The sequence below is a fragment of the Schistocerca americana genome, chromosome 1 (assembly GCF_021461395.2).
Source record: "Schistocerca americana isolate TAMUIC-IGC-003095 chromosome 1, iqSchAmer2.1, whole genome shotgun sequence".
Lineage (NCBI taxonomy): Eukaryota > Metazoa > Arthropoda > Insecta > Orthoptera > Acrididae > Schistocerca > Schistocerca americana.
Genome location: NC_060119.1, coordinates 830391982 through 830410619, shown reverse-complemented (window position 1 = coordinate 830410619; position 18638 = coordinate 830391982). Strand labels below are relative to the sequence as shown.

Below are 18638 nucleotides of genomic sequence, written 5' to 3'. Positions count from 1 at the left end.
TCTCGGAACCGCGGTGATCCAAAGTTTTTTTGATGTGTGTATGTTGTTAGGCGCGTTCCGGAAAAATTTGCTGCTGATTACACACCCGGCAAGGCAAACGGCATGCTCAACACTACCAACAGTTTTGCAGCACGATATCTTACGTGTGATACAATAACAGAAGTGCACAACTTAATAAAATGGATAATTTTATCATCTCTCTAAAGATTAAATAACTGCTTGGTGTCATGTCTTGCATAGGCCTTCATCTTACTTGACAGTAACACACTGTCAGCCCTGTATTTTGATTACCGTATGTCTGCGTTATGTTTTTTTAAGGTCAAAAGCGAGTTAATTTGACAGCCTTAGCATTAATCTACTGTTTACTAGAGCATTGTACTCCTAATGTTGTTCGCATAGTAGCTCAAAATCCTGTAATTTTATGCATAAATTATACTGAAATTTGAGATATATTTCTTTTCATCTGCGCACCCTTAAGAGCTAGGTAAGCATTCAAGGAATTTCCCATAATTGATCTCCATTTATTTACTTCACTGTTCTCGAGCAGTACGTTTAAAAGTTATGTAATTTTTTCAGAGAAAGTCTCTGACAGAGAAGAGTTCAGCAAAAACATTTGTTTTCCAATTGTTGTTTGGATTCTGTTGTTGTGTTCTTCAGCCCAAGACTAGTTTGAGCAACTCTACTCCCTAGTATATTCCGTGCAGGCTTTTTCATCTTCGAATACCTATTGCAACCTACATCTATTTGAACCTGGTTACTGTATTCATACCTTGGTCCTTCTCTACAGTTTTTCTTCCCACTATTCCCTGCAGTACTAAATTGTTGATTCTATAAGGTCTCATGACGTGTCCTATCAACCGATCTTTCTTTTAGTAAAGCTGTGCCACACATTTCTTTTCTCATCAGTCTCTCATCAGTCCCTCGTCATTAGTTGCGGAATCTATCCATCCAAACTTCGGCATTAACTGTAGCACCTCATTTCTAAATCTTCTGTTCTCTTCTTGTCCTAACTACTTGTCGTCGTTTCTCTTCCGTACAAAACTATACTACAGACAAATACCGTGTGAAAAAATTACCAAAAGCCTAAATTATGTTTTAGATGTTAACAAATTCCTCTTTTACAGAAATGCTTTCCTTGCTATAGCCAATCCGCATTTCACATCCTGTCTACCTCGATTATCAATTATTTTGCTGCACATATAGCAAAACTCATCTACATTACACTGCTCAGATTTTCAGTTAGCTCTTTCACTAACAAATAATTACGAAGGTATCGTTCAATATTATTCAAGTTCTTGTTAGTATCTGTAGTTTTCCTAAATGGCTCCTTAGTTAAGGACGTTGATATTTGGATTTCACATACACTGCTTGGTTTATACCTAACATCTACGTTACGGGTGTTTCCATTGAAATCGCCCTTTCCTGTGGGAATAAATGAACGTCTCTTTTGTACTAGTGACTCAACTGCGTTGTTTGACTTTTACGTTGTCTTTTAAGGTCTACATTGCGCTTACTGTGCTCCTACTTCATCTATTTGCCAGTGTTTTTTCTATGATATAAAAATACACATTTTGAGAAACGTTTAATATTTTTGTTGTTCCATACATTATTTTGACTAGTGTTATCAGGTGATAGAGAGGTAGAAATTTATCCATGATTGAAACATTTTATTTGATGCAGTTTACTTGCTGTACTGAGTGCGTTACAGTTAGTAGATTGGCCGATATTTTATCATTGATACCTACTTTCGGGCTGTACATTCATTCGAACTTTTCTGTGCACGCCTCAAGTTTCCTGTTTATACTGCCTCTCTGCTTTCAGTGCAAACTGTCATGAATGTTCAGTATAATGAAGAGTTCGCCTGAAGTACATGTTTATGCTCCACTGACAACGTCGACTGTATTAAAAGACAGTCTCTCCACTATAGGGTCTTCCTGAAACGATGCTGGTTCTAGAGGATTAGCAGGGTAACCTGTATGCACAATCATGCTCATAAATTAAGGATAATGCTGATGCATGGTGAAACAACGTTCTGGTGGGCGGTTTGCGGGTTTAAATCATCTCGGGGTATGACCATGCGGTGCATTCGACCTGCAGTCGTCGCATGGTGGCGCTGGCAGCAGTCCACATACGCAGTGGTGTGTTGGTGCATGTCAGAGCACGGTGCAGCGAGTAAGTGTGCAGAGGTTTTCAGACGTGCTAATGGTGACTGTGTGTTGAGGATGGCTCAAAAAACACATATTGATGACGTTATGAGGGGTAGAATACTAGGGCGACTGGAGGCTGGTCAAAGACAGCAGGTCATAGCACGGGACCTCCGTGTGCCACAAAGTGTGATCTCAAGATTATGGCAACCATTCCAGCAGACAGGAAACGTGTCCAGGCGCTACAGCACGGAACGTCTATAGTGTACAACACCACAAGAAGACCGATATTTCACCATCAGTGCCCGCAGACGGCAATGGAGTACTGCAGGTATCCTTGATCAGGACCATAGCGCAGCCACTGGAACAGTTGTCTCCAGACAGACAGTCTACAGACGAATGAACAGACATGGTTTATTCGCTCAGAGACCTGCAACGTGCATTCCATTGACCTCTGGTCACAGGAGAGCCCGTAAAGCCTGGTGTCAAGAACACAGTACATGGTCATTGGAGCAGTCATCCTAGGTTATGTTCACGGACGAATCCAGATGTAGTCTGAACACTGATTCTCGCCGGGTTTTCATATGGCGTGAACCAGGTTCAGATAACAAACCCTTAATGTTCTTGAAAGGGACCTGTATGGAGGTCGTGGTTTGATGGTGTGGGGTGGGATTATGATTGGTACACGCTAACACCTGTATGTCTTTGACAGAGGAACTGTAACAGGACAGGCGTATCGGGACGTCATTTTTCACACCTTTTTAGTATTGCAGTGGGTCCCACCTTCCTTCTGATGGATGATAACGTACGGCCCCGCCGAGCTGTCATCGTGGAGGAGTACCTTGAAACAGAAGATACTAGGTGAATGGAGTGGCCTGCCTGTTCCCCAGACCTAAACCCCACCGAGCACGTCTGGGATGCTCTCGGTCGCTGCACGTCTTCAAACCCCTACGACATTTCAGGAGCTCCGACAGGCACTGGTGCAAGAATGGGAGGCTATACCCCAGCAGCTGCTCGACCACCTTATCTAGAGTCTGCTAACCCGTTGTGAGGCCTGTGTACGTGTGCATGGTGATCATATCCCATATTGATGTCGGGGTACATGCACCGGAAACAGTGGCGTTTGTGTTTCGGGACTGTTTTCTCAACTTGTCACCAATACCGTGGACTTATAGATCTGTGCCGTGTGTGTTTCCTATGTGCTTATGCCATTAACGTCAGTTTTCTCTAGTGCCACGTTGTGTGGCACCACATTCTGCAGTTATCATTAATTTATGAGCATGAGTGTAGTTAGGAATGAAAGGTAGGACGCAGTGTCTGACTAAAGCTCTACAGACTGCCCGTTCAATTGCAAGAGACGCGTCCGCTCGTGGCTGCTATCTTGTTTCGAATCCCGGTGTGGCCGGCAGGTCTCGTAACTCAAACATGCTTGTAATGTGGATGTTACGTGTCGTTTACGGCAGGTGCTGTCGCCGACGGGTAGGGTGATCGGCGCCAAGGAGGTGCGCGTGGGCAACGACAAGGTGTCCATCACGCGCCTGCAGGTGCGCGTCGTGTCGGGCCTGCAGCTATCCATAGTGCCCGACAGCGCCGTCGAGAACGGATACGTTGCTGAGACCTCCGTCACGAGGAAGCTGACTGCCCAGTACCAGGTAGGACTCTGCAGCTGTGCTCTTATCAAACGAATGCAGTCTTTACGAAAATTCTCAGAGGTTGCTGAACTGTCGTAAGATGCCTGGTACATGTCTATTTGTTGGACACATTTCTATGTAAGAATTAGCGGCTTCACTGCGTACCACCACAATTAAAAATCGCATGTTTTTTGTATTTTGATTCATTATATATCATATTTTTATATTATATTGACATCAATGCTAACATCATTTTCCAAGATTTTTGAGAATGTTCTACAATAGAATCTCACCATAGCAACAGTAATATTCTCAGCAAATCACGGTTCGGCTTTCAGAGGTGCATCTCTACTGAGAACGCCATTTACATGTCCACTCACCAGGTTTTACAAACATTAAATAATAAAATAGCGCCGACAGGTATTTTCTGCGACCTATCTGAGGCATTTGCTGCATGAATCACAGAATTCTTCTAGATAAATTGAGATTTTATGGGAATGATGGTATAGCCAATCAATGGATAATGTCATATCTAACCAAACGAATACAGAAAGTTATACTTAGTAATACAACCAATATAGTCCGGGAACCTAATTCTGTCCCGAGAGGAATCATGTACGGGATTACCCAAGGCTCAATCGCAGTTCCACTGTTGTTCCTAATATACAGTGTGATTCACGAATATATACAAATATTTTAATATGTTATTCTACAAGTAAATCTAAAGAAAAAAGTTCATATAAAAATAGGCCCGAAAATGTTTAATTACGGAGTTACGGCTAATAATAGATTTTGCCTGATATTTAGCAACGTCACTAATATGAAGCCATCGCATAACTATACGAGTAAAGCACGATTTCCATTTATTTTGTTATTATTGGTCTGTTGAATCTAATAAAACATGTCCCAGACGTGTATCTGAAGTAGTTTTCCAGAACATCCAGAAAAGCAAAGATTATTATACAAGTCAATTTTCACGGTAAATGATAACAGCCAAACAGTTGCAGGATAAAGATTTATTGTAATCCTTGACCACGGTTTCGGTATATCTAAATATACCTTCATCAGAATCAAAAATACACTAAAATCACATCCTGCAGTGGAGATACATAAAAACAATCATGGCAAAGGCGTCGTCAGCAGTTAAAAAAAATTCTTCACGGTAAATGATAACAGCCAAACAGTTGCAGGATAAAGATTTATTGAAATCCTTGACCACGGTTTCGGTATATCTGAATATACCTTCATCAGAACCAAAATACACTAACATCACATCCTACAGTGGAGATACATAAAAACAATCGTGCCAAAGGCGTCGTCAGTAGTTAAAATTAAAATATCACCTCCATTTGTACAGCATAATTATGAAGAGGAGGTCGATGTGAACACGGCGTATCATCAGTACTTAGCCTGTGAACTAGCGTGAGGACGACGCCTTTGGCATGATTGTTTTTATGTATCTCCACTGCAGGATGTATTTTTGCTTCTGATGAATGTATATTTAGATATACCGAAACCATGGTCGAGGATTTCAATAAATCTTTATCCTGCAACTGATTGGTTGTTATCATTTACCGTGAAGATTTTCAACAGGTGCTGCTTCAGCCATGTTTAAAATTTTGAAACAAGTACATTTGTTTACTTTCCATTAAGAATGTCAAACGCTTATGTCATTGTTGGCAACCGTTAGAGAGTTAGTTTTCTGTATTGTTCAGTGAAAGAACATAATAACAATAGTGTTTTAACTGAAACCACATAGTAACTGTTGTAGTTTGTGGATTAGTTATGAAATAGGGATGCCTTTCAAATGTACGAGAGAGGAATTTTTCCAAAATTAAATTCGCTACAACTTCTGTTGAAAACTTTGTGCAATTGTCTGGAATTTAAAAAACAAATTGGGCCAAGTAGTTAAGAAATTAAAAATTTTAAGAAATTACTTCATTGCTTCTCTGGATGTTCAGGAAAACTACTGCTGATACACGTCTGGGACATGTTTTATTATATTACCAGATCAATAACAACAAAATAAATAGAAATTGTGCTTTACTTTAACCTCATACAGTTTTGCGATGGCTTCATATTAGCGAAGTTGCTAAATTTCAGGCAAAGTCTTTTTTTAGCCGTAACTCGGTAACTAAATATTTGCAGATCTATGTTTATGTGAACATTTTTCTTTAGTTTTAGTTTTAGAATAACATATTAAAATCTTTGCATATCTTTGCGCATCACTGTGTAGGTAAATGATATTCCGCCCACCGAACAACAAGCAGAATAAGTTATTTTTACAGATGACACTAGTATTGTAATCAGTCCAACCATACATACAGAAACAGAAAAAATGGGAAACAAAGTTCTTAAAAGTATCATTCACTGGTTTTCGGTGAATGGTCCCACTTTCAGTTTTAAGAAGACTCGAAATATTCAGTCCTGAACATCTAGCGGGTACTTCACCAATTATAAGTGTAACACATGGTAGGAAATAATAAATAGGTTGGAAACTTCAAAATTCTTAGACGTCCGTAATGATGAGAATTTACGTTGGAAAGAGCACATTTTGAACTCCTAAAATAACTTACTTCAACGACATTTGACGTAGTACCATTGCAATTACTGGGGAGACACAAATCAGCACTTTAATTCAATAATGTAGAATGTTATAACGATACGGGATAGCTCATCTTTAAGAAAGAAAGTCTTCGTTGCTCGAAAACGATCGTCTTGTAGACGTCTATTTTAGGAATCGGCGTTCTGATTACTGCTTCATAGTATATTTATTCCCTAGTGGAGCTTTTCTAAATAACCCTCTACATTTCAAAAGAACGAAGATGTACATAAATACAATATCAGAAGGAAAAATGACATTCATTACCTAACATTGAGGTTGTCTTTAGCACAAAAAGGGGTGCACAATGCTGAAAAAAAGTTTTTGATCTCTTACCCAGTGATGTAAAATATTTGACAGGAAAAGAAAATTTGAAAACCAACTGAAATAAATTCTCCTTGACAACTCCTTTTATTCTATTGAAGAATTTCTATTATTATAATGTGTAAAAAAGGAGGTGGTCAGGAATTACTAACACATATCTGTATATCGAAAAGAATAAAAGTTATAGTTGTTCAGAATGTAGCCATATTTGCAAATTCATTTGCGATGTGAGAATGTATACTGACTCTTTCCACATCATGCAAAATGATACATGGCACATGAAACTAACCATCAATTGCTTGTAAGATGGGATTAGCTGTTAGTGTTTCTGAGTCTAATCACAGTATCTTTCTAGGGTGGCGTCTTTAATTTTGCACCATCCCAATGGGAACTGATCCAATCCTGAAAGTACCTAAACGGTTGGCAGGAGCACAGCAGTCTCATACATCATTATGCGAGCACTTGTCTTGAGCAGAAGTGCTGCCCTGAATAACAGTTGACCGCCGCTCCATTCCAACTACCCGTTCTGACGCCAATGCAGGGATATGTTGCTGGTGAGCTTCCTTTTAGCAGGATAAACTGGAAAGAATTTCAACGGAGAAAGAACGGTGGTGTTTCACCCATAAATTATTTTGATGCTATTTCCCAGAACTTACTTATTTTAATTTTTACAATTACGTCTAGACAACTTTTCCTCTACATTGCACCTGACCCGATAGCAAGCAAGTCACAGGAGTCTACCATATGTGAGTGAAATTTTCTTTCTCATACGCTACTAAAGGATGTCACCATAGCGATGGAAAATATCAGAGTGAATATGACGTCTTCAAACTCAATTCCTACAGGTAAAGCATAACCGATTTAATGCTGCTGCTATTACGCGGAATGTGAAGTCAGCACAAAATTGCTATACTGTTTCAACCCTTCCGAAATTACGAATTAGTAATTACTGGGTTTATTGATCGTAGCTAGTTGCGTTTCACAATCTCTCTGAGCTAACCTGAAGTAGCTAGACGTGAAATTAGCTGAGGTGCAGCTTACCTAAAACCATTTCATAGGCGTATAAACCACGAATGTCAGTATAGCGATGCAGAGACGCTAACTGCATCTCGACAATCAGCGCAGTGCTGCCGCAGAGCAATGTTAGAACAATGATTTCCCTACGCTGTCACTGGCTCACAGCTAACCAGGGTGGCGCGCGTTCTTACTTACTTGCTTGCCTTGTCCTTTATTTAGCGACATAGTTCTTCACTCTTTTCTTGGCTGGCTCTAAATTCTCTGTTCCAACTGGTAGTAAAAGCGAGAGAATGTCTGTATCCGTAATTCTTAGATAAATACGCCGTTAAACATATTTTAAAGGCACGCACAATTTTGATGCCTACCGCTGGTCTCCCTCTTTTGGTTGAGTCCATTATTTTAATAGCGGTCTCCCATCACAGTTTCTATGTAGTGTGTTCATCTCGATGGATGTATTTCTCCGCAAGAGCGCTCTAGAAGCTGTCCCATCACTGGTTACACGCCGTTCTAACTGCCTCACATTGTCCCTCATGTTAAGAGATGTCGCATCACGTTCATCGAGTACTTTTATTGATTAAACGAATAAATAATTTATAAAATCTTCTAGTAAAGTGACACTATCTCCTCTGACTTGATAAAGGAATCCAACAGTGGTTAAATTTGACAACAAGGACAACGATTTTTAGCATTCAGTATATGGGATTCAATATTAAACTGAAACGCAGTGAGGTATTAATAACGCAAATGAATGCTTTCAGAGGACACTGCTGTTTCATAACTTCGATAAAAGTAATTCTCTTTACCAGTTTTGGTCACTTAGTGCCCATCTTCTATCGCATTATTTTCGAGTGTCGTCAGCAAGGTGCATACAGCAAAATGCCGTGGTCCTGCGACATATACCATGAACATCGTAGGTTTAGCGACACCCATCAGGCAGCTATAACTACGAAAATGGTGACATAACCGGCAGCAGAGCTGCAGAAGCCCCTTCATGCGGATTATCGCCATCCACACAAAGCAACCTTTTTTCACACCCATTGCCATTGGAGTGAGAAAAAGGCGGTTTTGTGTGGATGACGATAATCTGCATGAAGAGGCTTCCCAGCTGTACGACCGGTTATGTCTCCATTTTCGTAGTTATAGCCGCCTGGTCGGAGTCGCTAAACCTACGCTGTCCATGATATCTGACGCAGGAAAACGGCATTTTGCTGTATGCATCTTATTGGTGACGCTCCTTCTGAATAAGGACCTAAGTGCCCAAAACTGGTAAAGGAATTAAACTTCTTTAATGCAGCTGGTTCTTTATTATTTCGTTGTATACAATTACAGTTGCTGACGATGGTTAAAATACTAAAAGTAATTTTGGCAGCATTACACTTTGCGTTTGCAGTTTCTGTGCCATAGCTTAGTTTTTATTTAGCGTATGGCGCTCAAAGTACTTGACAGCAATATTACGCAGTAAAGCGGTTCATGACTCCAGGTCTGATCATTGAGACGTCAGATCATGATATGAACGTTGATACCCTTCATATCACATCCAGGGGAGGCAGGTTTTTCCCTGTGTGGAACTGACGACTTTGTTGTAGTTGTTTTTGGAGGAGGAGACCATCTGTCTCATCGGATTAGGGAAGGATGGGGAAGAAAGTCGGCCGTGCCCTTGCAAAGGAACCAACTCGGCATTAGCCTGGAACGATTTAGGGAATTCACGGAAAACCTAAATCAGGATAGCCAGACGCGGGATTGAACCGTCGTTCTCCCGAATGCGAGTCCAGTGTGCTAACCGCTGCGCTCAGTGACGAGTTTGTCTTTATGGACTCCCCCACGACGGAAAGTGCTTTGCAGCACCTGTTGACGAATAACTTGCGCAAAGACCGGGCAGAGAGCAGCACTTAAGTTATTTTTTCCCAGTACGGAAAGCGTAAAATAATTCGGAAGAAAATTCCTGTGCCAGAGAGCAAATTTGTGATTAATAATTTTCCAGTTTTGTGTAGATCAGTGCTGCGGTTTATTGCGCTCGTAACTGCTCCGTAGACGAGAGGTCTCCATGTCGAACCGCAGAGCCACTGGCTAAGTGGAGGTGATGGTCAATTAGATATGGACCCAGCAACGTTTAATTGAAACCAACATATTCCACTTATTTCCGTGCAGTCTCAACCGAAAGAGGAGGCGCAGCGGTAAGCAGACTGCACTCTCATTCAGGAGGACGATGGTTCAAATCCCTGTTTGGGTATCCAGATTTAGATCTTTCGTGGTTTCCCTCTCTCGCTTAAGAGAAATTCTTGGACAATTCTTTAAAAGGATGTGGCCGTTTCCTTCACTGTCCTTCATGCCGAGGTTGTGCTCCGTCTATAATGACTTCGTTGTCGACGGGACGTTAAACCCTTATGTTCTTTTGTGGAAACTTCATGAGTATGTGTGTTTCTTAAGATGTTAACTTATTGACTTTGATTTACAATCTCGTTTGTATTTGTGGAGATTTTGGTTGAAGTTGTTTGGATCCAACTGTAAGGGTATATTTTCCGTTAGAGTTGGTCAAATGCTCGGATATAGGAATCTTTTAATGGACTTAAAGTATGGTTGGGACACTGGCAAGTTGAACCTTGTCTAGCGGCTGAAAGCGAGGCTAACGAGGCTTACAAAGACTGTTTTGTACATACATCAGTCAGAAAACTGATCTGGTTTTTCCAGTAAACGTTTCCTATGTAATGCTGAGAGTGTTACGTCGCTTATTCTTTCCTGCTGGCCGAGAGTGCTTTGATTCTAGCAGTGGTCTGAAGTGAGATTTTGCGGGATGGCACGATCCATCCGAAGACGAGACGAAGGAATGTATTACTGAGGGTGACCTGTTTTACAACCCGTACTGCTGTTACAATGTTCCTTCTTGTCTTCAGTTCCCTCAAATCCGAGGACAAACGTTTGACTAAGCCAGCTACGTGGTACAAGCTACTTGACTGCTCCTCGGTTTGTGAAGAAAAAGTTAACTGTGGTGTCACCGCCAGACACCACACTTGCTAGGTGGTAGCTTTAAATCGGCCGCGGTCCATTAGTACATGTCGGACCCGCGTGTCGCCACTGTCAGTGATCGCAGACCGAGCGCCATCACACGGGAGGTCTCGAGAGACGGACTAGCACTCACCCCAGTTGTACAGACGACTTAGCTAGCGATGCAACACTGACGAAGCGTCGTTTATTTGCAGAGAAGATAGAATAGCCTTCAGCTAAGTCAATGGCTACGACCTAGCAAGACGCCATAGCAATTGATAGTTATCGTATGAAGCATGTCTCATCAAGAACGATGTATACAAATGATGAATTAAAGTTAAGTATTCTAGCAGCTGCGTACTTTTCTTTATAGCATTCATTACGTATCCTGTTTCAGACCTCACGCCATCCTGCGTGAGTTTAAACGCGTGCCTTTCGGTTACCCGTCACTGTGGACTGGCTGTCTTGTCAGTCCACAACATTAACCATCTAGGTCCGCTCCAGCTTCCTGTGCTCGTATACTCACGAAATAGTTTCGATAGAGGTGGCCAGCTTCACTTTTCACTGCCAGTCACTACTCTTACATTAATTGAGCCCTGTGTCAATCTGATTGGACTCACTTTCACTTCTGATTCGGCCTCCGGACCGCAGGCAGTGCACCTCGGTCTCCACTTAACTCTCATTTTGTTTTCTTGCTACAACGTCAGCAAATCTCAGAAGAGTACAGTCTTGGGATAAGGTAACAAAACAACGAGAGCCGAATACTCACACACAATCAAACACTTAGTTTTCCCCAAATACAACAGAGTGTATTTAAATTCTAACTAGACTTGCGAAGTCTACTTCTTCGATCAATGACTCCTTTAGGTAGCTTTAGATACAAAAGTAACGTTGGACTATTGCCAAATAATGACTCGGATGTGGGATACAATACGACACTGTTGCCCTCGAAAACCCGATGCTCTGGTAAAAAGTGTAAGGTGAAAGCATATGTGACGTCGGGTTGTGAGAACTTTGCTCACGTCGCACGTAATTTTGTGTACCCTACGTAACATTCATCTTAAGTAAATAACATAAGTGACGACACAACGAGTTTTACTATAATGAATGACAACAGATACCATCTGGATAACTTTTTATTTTCCTTAGGATCACCGGTGCTATTATACATCACAGGTCTTCTTCAAATTAAAATATAGTTGCAGCGAATCGTCGTTCGATATCGCTGAAGTTTCATCCCGATGACAAAATACGATTCACAATAATTAGATCTGGAGTTGAAGATGACCTGTGGCAAGGGTCGAAATATTTAATTCGAAGACACATTAGTACCCCGGCGGTGTGTCTTTCACTATTAAGCAAATAAAAACTAGCTCAATCTACACAGCGCATTGTGCACCTCGCAAAACGTCAAAAAGCCGACTCAGCCCTTCGAAATGATTCTCGATCTTCAGTGTTTCGACTGGAAATTCCATCAGGAACAAATACTCCCATTCGTTCGGCACCTTGTTCCGCTGCTTTCATGCTGCGTGCTAGCAGCATGTATCGTACTATTATTTACGTTTTCTTTTTTGTATTCTTGAAAGTGTCTATTTACCTTTAGAGAAAATCAGACGATACCTTGCTCCATTATCACATCACATTTATCTTGAGGTAATACCTCAGGCGCTAAAGGCTGTATTGGAAAAAAAAAAAAAAAAAAATACGGATCCCGACACTCCGACCTCCGTATCCATTGTTAAAAATCCACATAAATCCCTTTCGCTCGCCTCATTCACAGAACATTACCGCTCGAGTACGTAGGCCACGTATAGCTTACCTAATATAATGAGTGAGGCGGCGAAGTGATAAGACAGTGGATGTTTATTCTGGGGGGCCAGAGATTCAAATCCCGATCAGACCATCCTAGTTTTCCGAGTTTTTCCCAACTCGCTGAATACAATATAATGACAATTGCTTTAAAAAGAAATGAGTGGTTTCTTTCTCTACTCGTCTCCGATCCGAACATGCATTCTATCTCTAATGACCTCGTCGTCGACGGGACATTAGACCCTTACATCCTATCTTCACTTAGTGTACGATTTACCACTTCCCGAATAAAATGTGAGTCGTTTGAAAACTCTTCCTGCAAATTAGTAAATAACTTGTTGATACAGGCCGTGTGTAATGGTAATGCCGCAATGAAGTTATTTTCTGTACGTTCTCCGTGAGGATGACCCTGAGACAGTGTTTTGTCAGATGAGAGAGACGAGTGACGACCGTTCGTGTTGCAGGAGGGCCTGCTCGACATAGACATAGAGTTCTCCGACGGGACGCGGACGCCGCTGCGCGAGGTGGCGGTGTCGGACTACCACCTGCTGGTGGAGAGCCTCGACCCCGAGGTGGTGGCGTTCGCGCCCATGGTGACGTCGCCGCACCCCCGCGTCATCGCCGTGGGGGAGGGCCGCGGAGACCTGCTGCGCGTCGCGCTGCTGCCGGCTGACGCCTGCCGCGGGGGCGGCGGAGGCGGGGGCGCCGTGACGCGTGGGCGGCCGGCCGCAGGCGGCGCGGGGGCGGTGCCGGCGCCGGCGCTGGCGGCCGCCTCGGCCTACGTGGAGGTGGACTTCTCGGGCAGCGACCTGCCGCAGCGGCCGGACCTCGTGCAGAACGACGGCGGCCCCGGCGTGGGCGGCGGCCTGCCGCTCGGCTTCGGCCCGCGCTCCAGCCGCGACATGGTCGCCGACGTCCCGGACATCTCCATCGGTGAGCCGGCGACACTCGCACTACCGTCATCACATGCAGATTTAAACAGTTTGTGGAATTATCCTACTCTCCTGGAAGACGGTATAAACTGTAGAAATAAGTCTTTTCCCAACAAAGCCTTAACGTCAAACATAATCACTACAGTTGACTGATCAATTTCTGTAAATAACATACTTACATTCTTGACGTAAAACTGCTAAAATCAAAATGTTTCCTTTAGTTGCTCGTGTTATCGCTGTCGTGCGCAAAGTACACTACTGGCCATCAAAATTGCTACACCAAGATGAAATGCAGATGATAAGCGGGTATTCATTGGGCAAATATATTAAACTAGAACTGACATGTGATTACATTTTCACGCAATTTGGGTGCATAGATCCTGAGAAATCAGTACCCAGAACAACCGTCTCTGGCCGTAATAACGGCCTTGATACGCCTGGGCATTGAGTGGAACAGAGCTTGGATGGCGTGTATAGGTACAGCTGCCCATGCAGCTTCAACACGATAATACCACAGTTCATCAAGGGTAGTGACTGGCGTATTGCGACGAGCCAGTTGCTCGGCCACCATTGACCAGACGTTTTCAATTGGTGAGAGATCTCGAGAATGTGCTGGTCAGGGCAGCCGTCGAACTATTTCTGTATCCAGAGAGGCCCGTACAGGACCTGCAACATGCGGTCGTGCATTATCCTGCTGAAATGTAGGGTTTCACAGGGATCTAATGAAAGGTAGAGCTACGGATCGTAACACATCTGAAATGTAACGTCCACTGTTCAAAGTGCCGTCAATGTGAACAAGAGGTGACCGAGACGTATAACCAATGGTACCCCATACCATCGCGCCGGTGATATGCCAGTATGGCGATGACGAATACACGCTTCCATGTGCATTCACCGCGATGTCGGCAAACACGGATGCGACCATCACGATGCTGTAAACAGAACCTCGATTCATCCGAAAAAATGACTTTTTGCCATTGGTGCACCCAGGTTCGTCGTTGAGTACACCATCGCAGGCGCTCCTGTCTATGATGTAGCGTCAAGTGTAGCTGCAGCCATGGTCTCCGAGCTGATAGTCCATGCTGATGCAAACGCCGTCGAACTGTTCTTGCAGATGGTTGTTGTCTTGCAAACGTCCCCATCTGTTGACTCTGGGATCGAGACGTGGCTGCACGATCTCTTACAGCCATGCGGATAAGATGCCTGTCATCTCAACTGCTAGTGATACGAGGCCGTTGGGATCCAGCACGGCGTTCCGTATTACCCTCCTGAACCCGCCGTTTCCATATTCTGCTGAGAGTCATTGGATCTCGAACAACGCGAGCAGCAATATCTGGTTATTATAAACCGCAATCGCGATAGGTTACAATCCGACCTTTACCAAAGTCGGAAACGTGATGGTACGCATTTCTCCTCCTTACACGAGGCATCATAACAACGTTTCACCAGGTAACGCCTATCAACTGCTGTTTGTGTACGAGAAATTGGTTGGAAACGTTCCTCTTGTCAGCACGTTGTAGGTGTCGCCACCGGCGCCAACATTGTGTGAATGCTCTGAAAAGCTAATCATTTGCATATCACAGCATCTTCTTCCCGTCGGTTAAATCTCGCGTCTGTAGCACGTCATCTTTGAGGTGCAGCAATTTTAATGGCCAGTAGTGTAAATACGGCTATACTCACAGAATATAAAAGCTACTTCCAGCCACATCTATTCCTGCAGTCCACCTTGTGGTGAGTGCTGGGTGTCTACCACTATCCGCATTTGGGAGGACGACGATTCAAATCCGCGTACGGCGATCCAAATTTAGATTTCCCGGGATTTCCTTAAATCATTCCAGGCAATTGCCGGGATGGTTGCTTTGAAAGGGCACGGCCGATTTCCTGTCCCATTTTCGATACAATCCGAACTTCTGACCTCACTGTCGACGGGACATTAAACCCTGATCAGCTTTCCATCTCTACTGTTACTTCTCCACGCTTCAGGTTCCAATGGCGATGCTGTGCCGGAAGGACAGTTGTTGGCAAACCTCCACGTGATCTCAAATCTCTCTAACGTTACCTTCGTGGTGTTTCCACGAAATAGGCGAAGCACTGTTTTAGATGACTTGGGATTAAATTGGAAAAGTGAATGTCTTGGTGACACGCTTCCTTTTTAAAAACGATGAACAGTTTCGGCTCTACAGTTCTCATCCACTATGCCCACTACAGTCAAGTGATATTTAAAGAAGACAAGGATTTCTGGTCAGACGAGTGTAGGGTGATATCAACAGCAGCAGATAGTAGTATAAAGGGAGTAGGATTCGTTATGAATAGGAAGGGAGGACATAGTGTGAGTTACTGTGAACAATTCAGTGATAGAGTTGTCCTCATCAGAATCGACAGCAAACCAACGCTGACAACAAAAAAATGGCTCTGAGCACTATGGGACTCAACTGCTGTGGTCATCAGTCCCCTAGAACTTAGAACTACTTAAACCTAACTAACCTAAGGACATCACACACATCCATGCCCGAGGCAGGATTCGAACCTGCGACCGTAGCAGTCGCACGGTTCCGGACTGCGCGCCTAGAACCGCGAGACCACCGCGGCCGGCGCTGACAACAATAGCTCAGGTATACATACGAGTATATGATGATGCTGAAGGGTTAATACATTACGTGAACGGAAATGAAAATATAATACTCACGGGGGACTGGAATGCGGTTGTAGGGGGAGTACAAGAAAGGTTACCGGAGCATATGAGTTTCATAGTAGAAATGCGAGAGAAAGAAGACTAATTGAGTTATGCAGTAAATTTCAGATGGTAATAGCGAATTTTACGTTCAAGAATCACAAGAGGAAGAGATGCACTTGGAAAAGGCTTACGTAGATTACATCATGGTTAGGCATAGGTTCCGAAAGCAAATGCTGGATTGTGAGGCGTACCCAGCAGGTGATATAGACGCAGATCACAATTTAGTAGTAATAAAGAGTTGGCTGAAGTTTAAGAGACTAGTTAGGGAGAATCATTGCGCAAAGAAGTTCAAAAATGGTTCTGAGCACTATGGGACTTAACATCTATGGTCATCAGTCCCCTAGAACTTAGAACTACTTAAACCTAACTAACCTAAGGACATCACACAACACCCAGTCATCACGAGGCAGAGAAAATCCCTGACCCCGCCGGGAACGCAAAGGAGTGGGATGCGGACGTACTAAGTAATGTAGAGATACGTTTGAAGTTCCCCAAGGCTATAGACATTGCGACGCGGTATAAGTCAGTTGGCAATTCAGTTTAAGAGGAATGGACATCTTTAAGAAGGGCAGTCACATAAGTTCGAAAGAAAAACGTTGATACAAGGAAGGTAACTGCAAAGGAACCAAGGACAAGAGAAGAAATTCTTCACTTCATCGATGAAACAAGGAAGTACAAAAAGGTTCGGGGAAAAACAGGTATACAGAAATTCAAGTCAGCTAGAAACGAAATAAATGGGAAGTTCGGGAACCTAAGGTGCATTGGCTACATGAAAATGTCAAGAAATGAAAAAGGAATGATTCTCGGAAGGGCTGACTCAGCTTATTGATGAGTCAGAACAGCCTTCGGTGAAATGAAAAGCAATGGCGGTAGCATTAAGAGTGCAATAGGAATTCCACTGTTAAATGCAGACGAGAGATTAGATAAGTGGAAACAGTACGTCGAAGGCCTCTGTGAGGGGGAGGGGCTGCTTCTCTGATGACGTGATAGACGAAGAAACGGAGGTCTATAGGAAATAGATAGTGGCTCCAGTATCAGAATTTAGTAGCTTTGGCAGACTTAAAATCAAAGAAGGCAGAAGGAATCGATAACATTCCATCGGAGTTTCTAAAATCATAGGGGGAGTCGCAACAAGACGGCTGTTCACATTGGGTTGTAGAAACTATGGGACTGGCAATATACCATCAGAATTTTGGAAAAACATCATACACACAATGCCGAATATAGCAAGAACCGACAGATGCGAGAATTATTGTACAATAAGTTTAACAGGTCATGCATCCAAGTTCGTGTCAAGAATAATATGTAGAAGAATGGAAAACAAATCTGAGGATGCGTTAGATTACAATCAGTTTGACTTTAGGTAGGGTAAAGGCACCAGAGAGGCATTTCCGACGCTGCGGTTGATAACGGAAGTAAGACTGAAATAAAATCAAGACACGTTCATTGGATTTTTCGACGAGGAAAAATCGGTAGAAAATGTAAAATGGTACAAGATATTCGAAATTTTGAGAAAAATAGATGTCATTCGAACCGCAACTTGGGCATGTTCATTGAGGTTACCGTAAACATGAACCAGGACGTTTAGTTCTACATTTTCGGTGACGGAATCTTGGCCTATCTGCTACATCCTCAGGACAGGTATGCTGTGAACACTCCCGGCTTTCAAGGCTGCAAGTCTTCAAGATTACATTCCACGTTTGACAGTCAAGTACCCTATCGCATATCGACTTGCGTATACATGAACACCGACAGAGGTGCTTCTCACAGGCATCACAGGACAACGTTTTTTGTCTGTCATGGCTCACTCAGTGCGCTGCACGCGATCCAACAAAGGTAGTTCATAAACCAATTGATTCAGCTCATCCTTGATTCCCTAAAGCGACTCCAATACTGTTGCAAGCATGTGATCTTAGATGGGTGCCAGGATACAGGGACACGACATAGCTGACAAAGATAGAGAATAGAGAATAACCTTTATAAACACATTGGGTGTAGCAACGATCACTATGAACAGCAACAAAATATTATATACTCGTAGAACAATCTTGATCGGATCAAAACACCTATATCGTCCCGTACTCTGCAATTTGGAGTGCAACAGAACAAAACGAAGTATCTAATGTAATAAAAATTAAGTTAAAAATAAAAGATAAGATTTTATACCCAGTGCTATCGTGTGAAGACGATGGCTTGGAGCAGAAACCGTGGATACCACCAACTGATATCGATTGCTGACAAGTTGACGGTCTCATGACCTAGAATACCTGTTACTCTACGTCACCTTTACCTAATAGGACAGGACGTATGCGATACGTGTTAGCAAGTATATCAATCTTAATAATATGCTGGGTATTTTCGTAAAGTATATGTAAATAACAATGTATATGTTGTGCAGGTAAAATTGTGCGTAATTTAACATGAAAAAGTATAAATGACCAGGCAATGGCATCCGTTAATACG

The 18638-nt window shown here is 42.9% G+C and overlaps 1 protein-coding gene across 1 annotated transcript in view; it reads left to right on the top strand.

Annotated features, from left to right (window-relative positions):
* LOC124594487 (transmembrane protein 132E) overlaps positions 1–18638 on the top strand; it is a 251554-nt gene that overhangs the window by 196772 nt on the left and 36144 nt on the right. Inside the window, exons 10-11 of the mRNA XM_047132866.1 lie at positions 3608–3796; positions 12974–13442. Coding sequence (XP_046988822.1) covers positions 3608–3796; positions 12974–13442 — 658 coding nt within the window. The remainder of the gene's footprint in view (positions 1–3607; positions 3797–12973; positions 13443–18638) is intronic.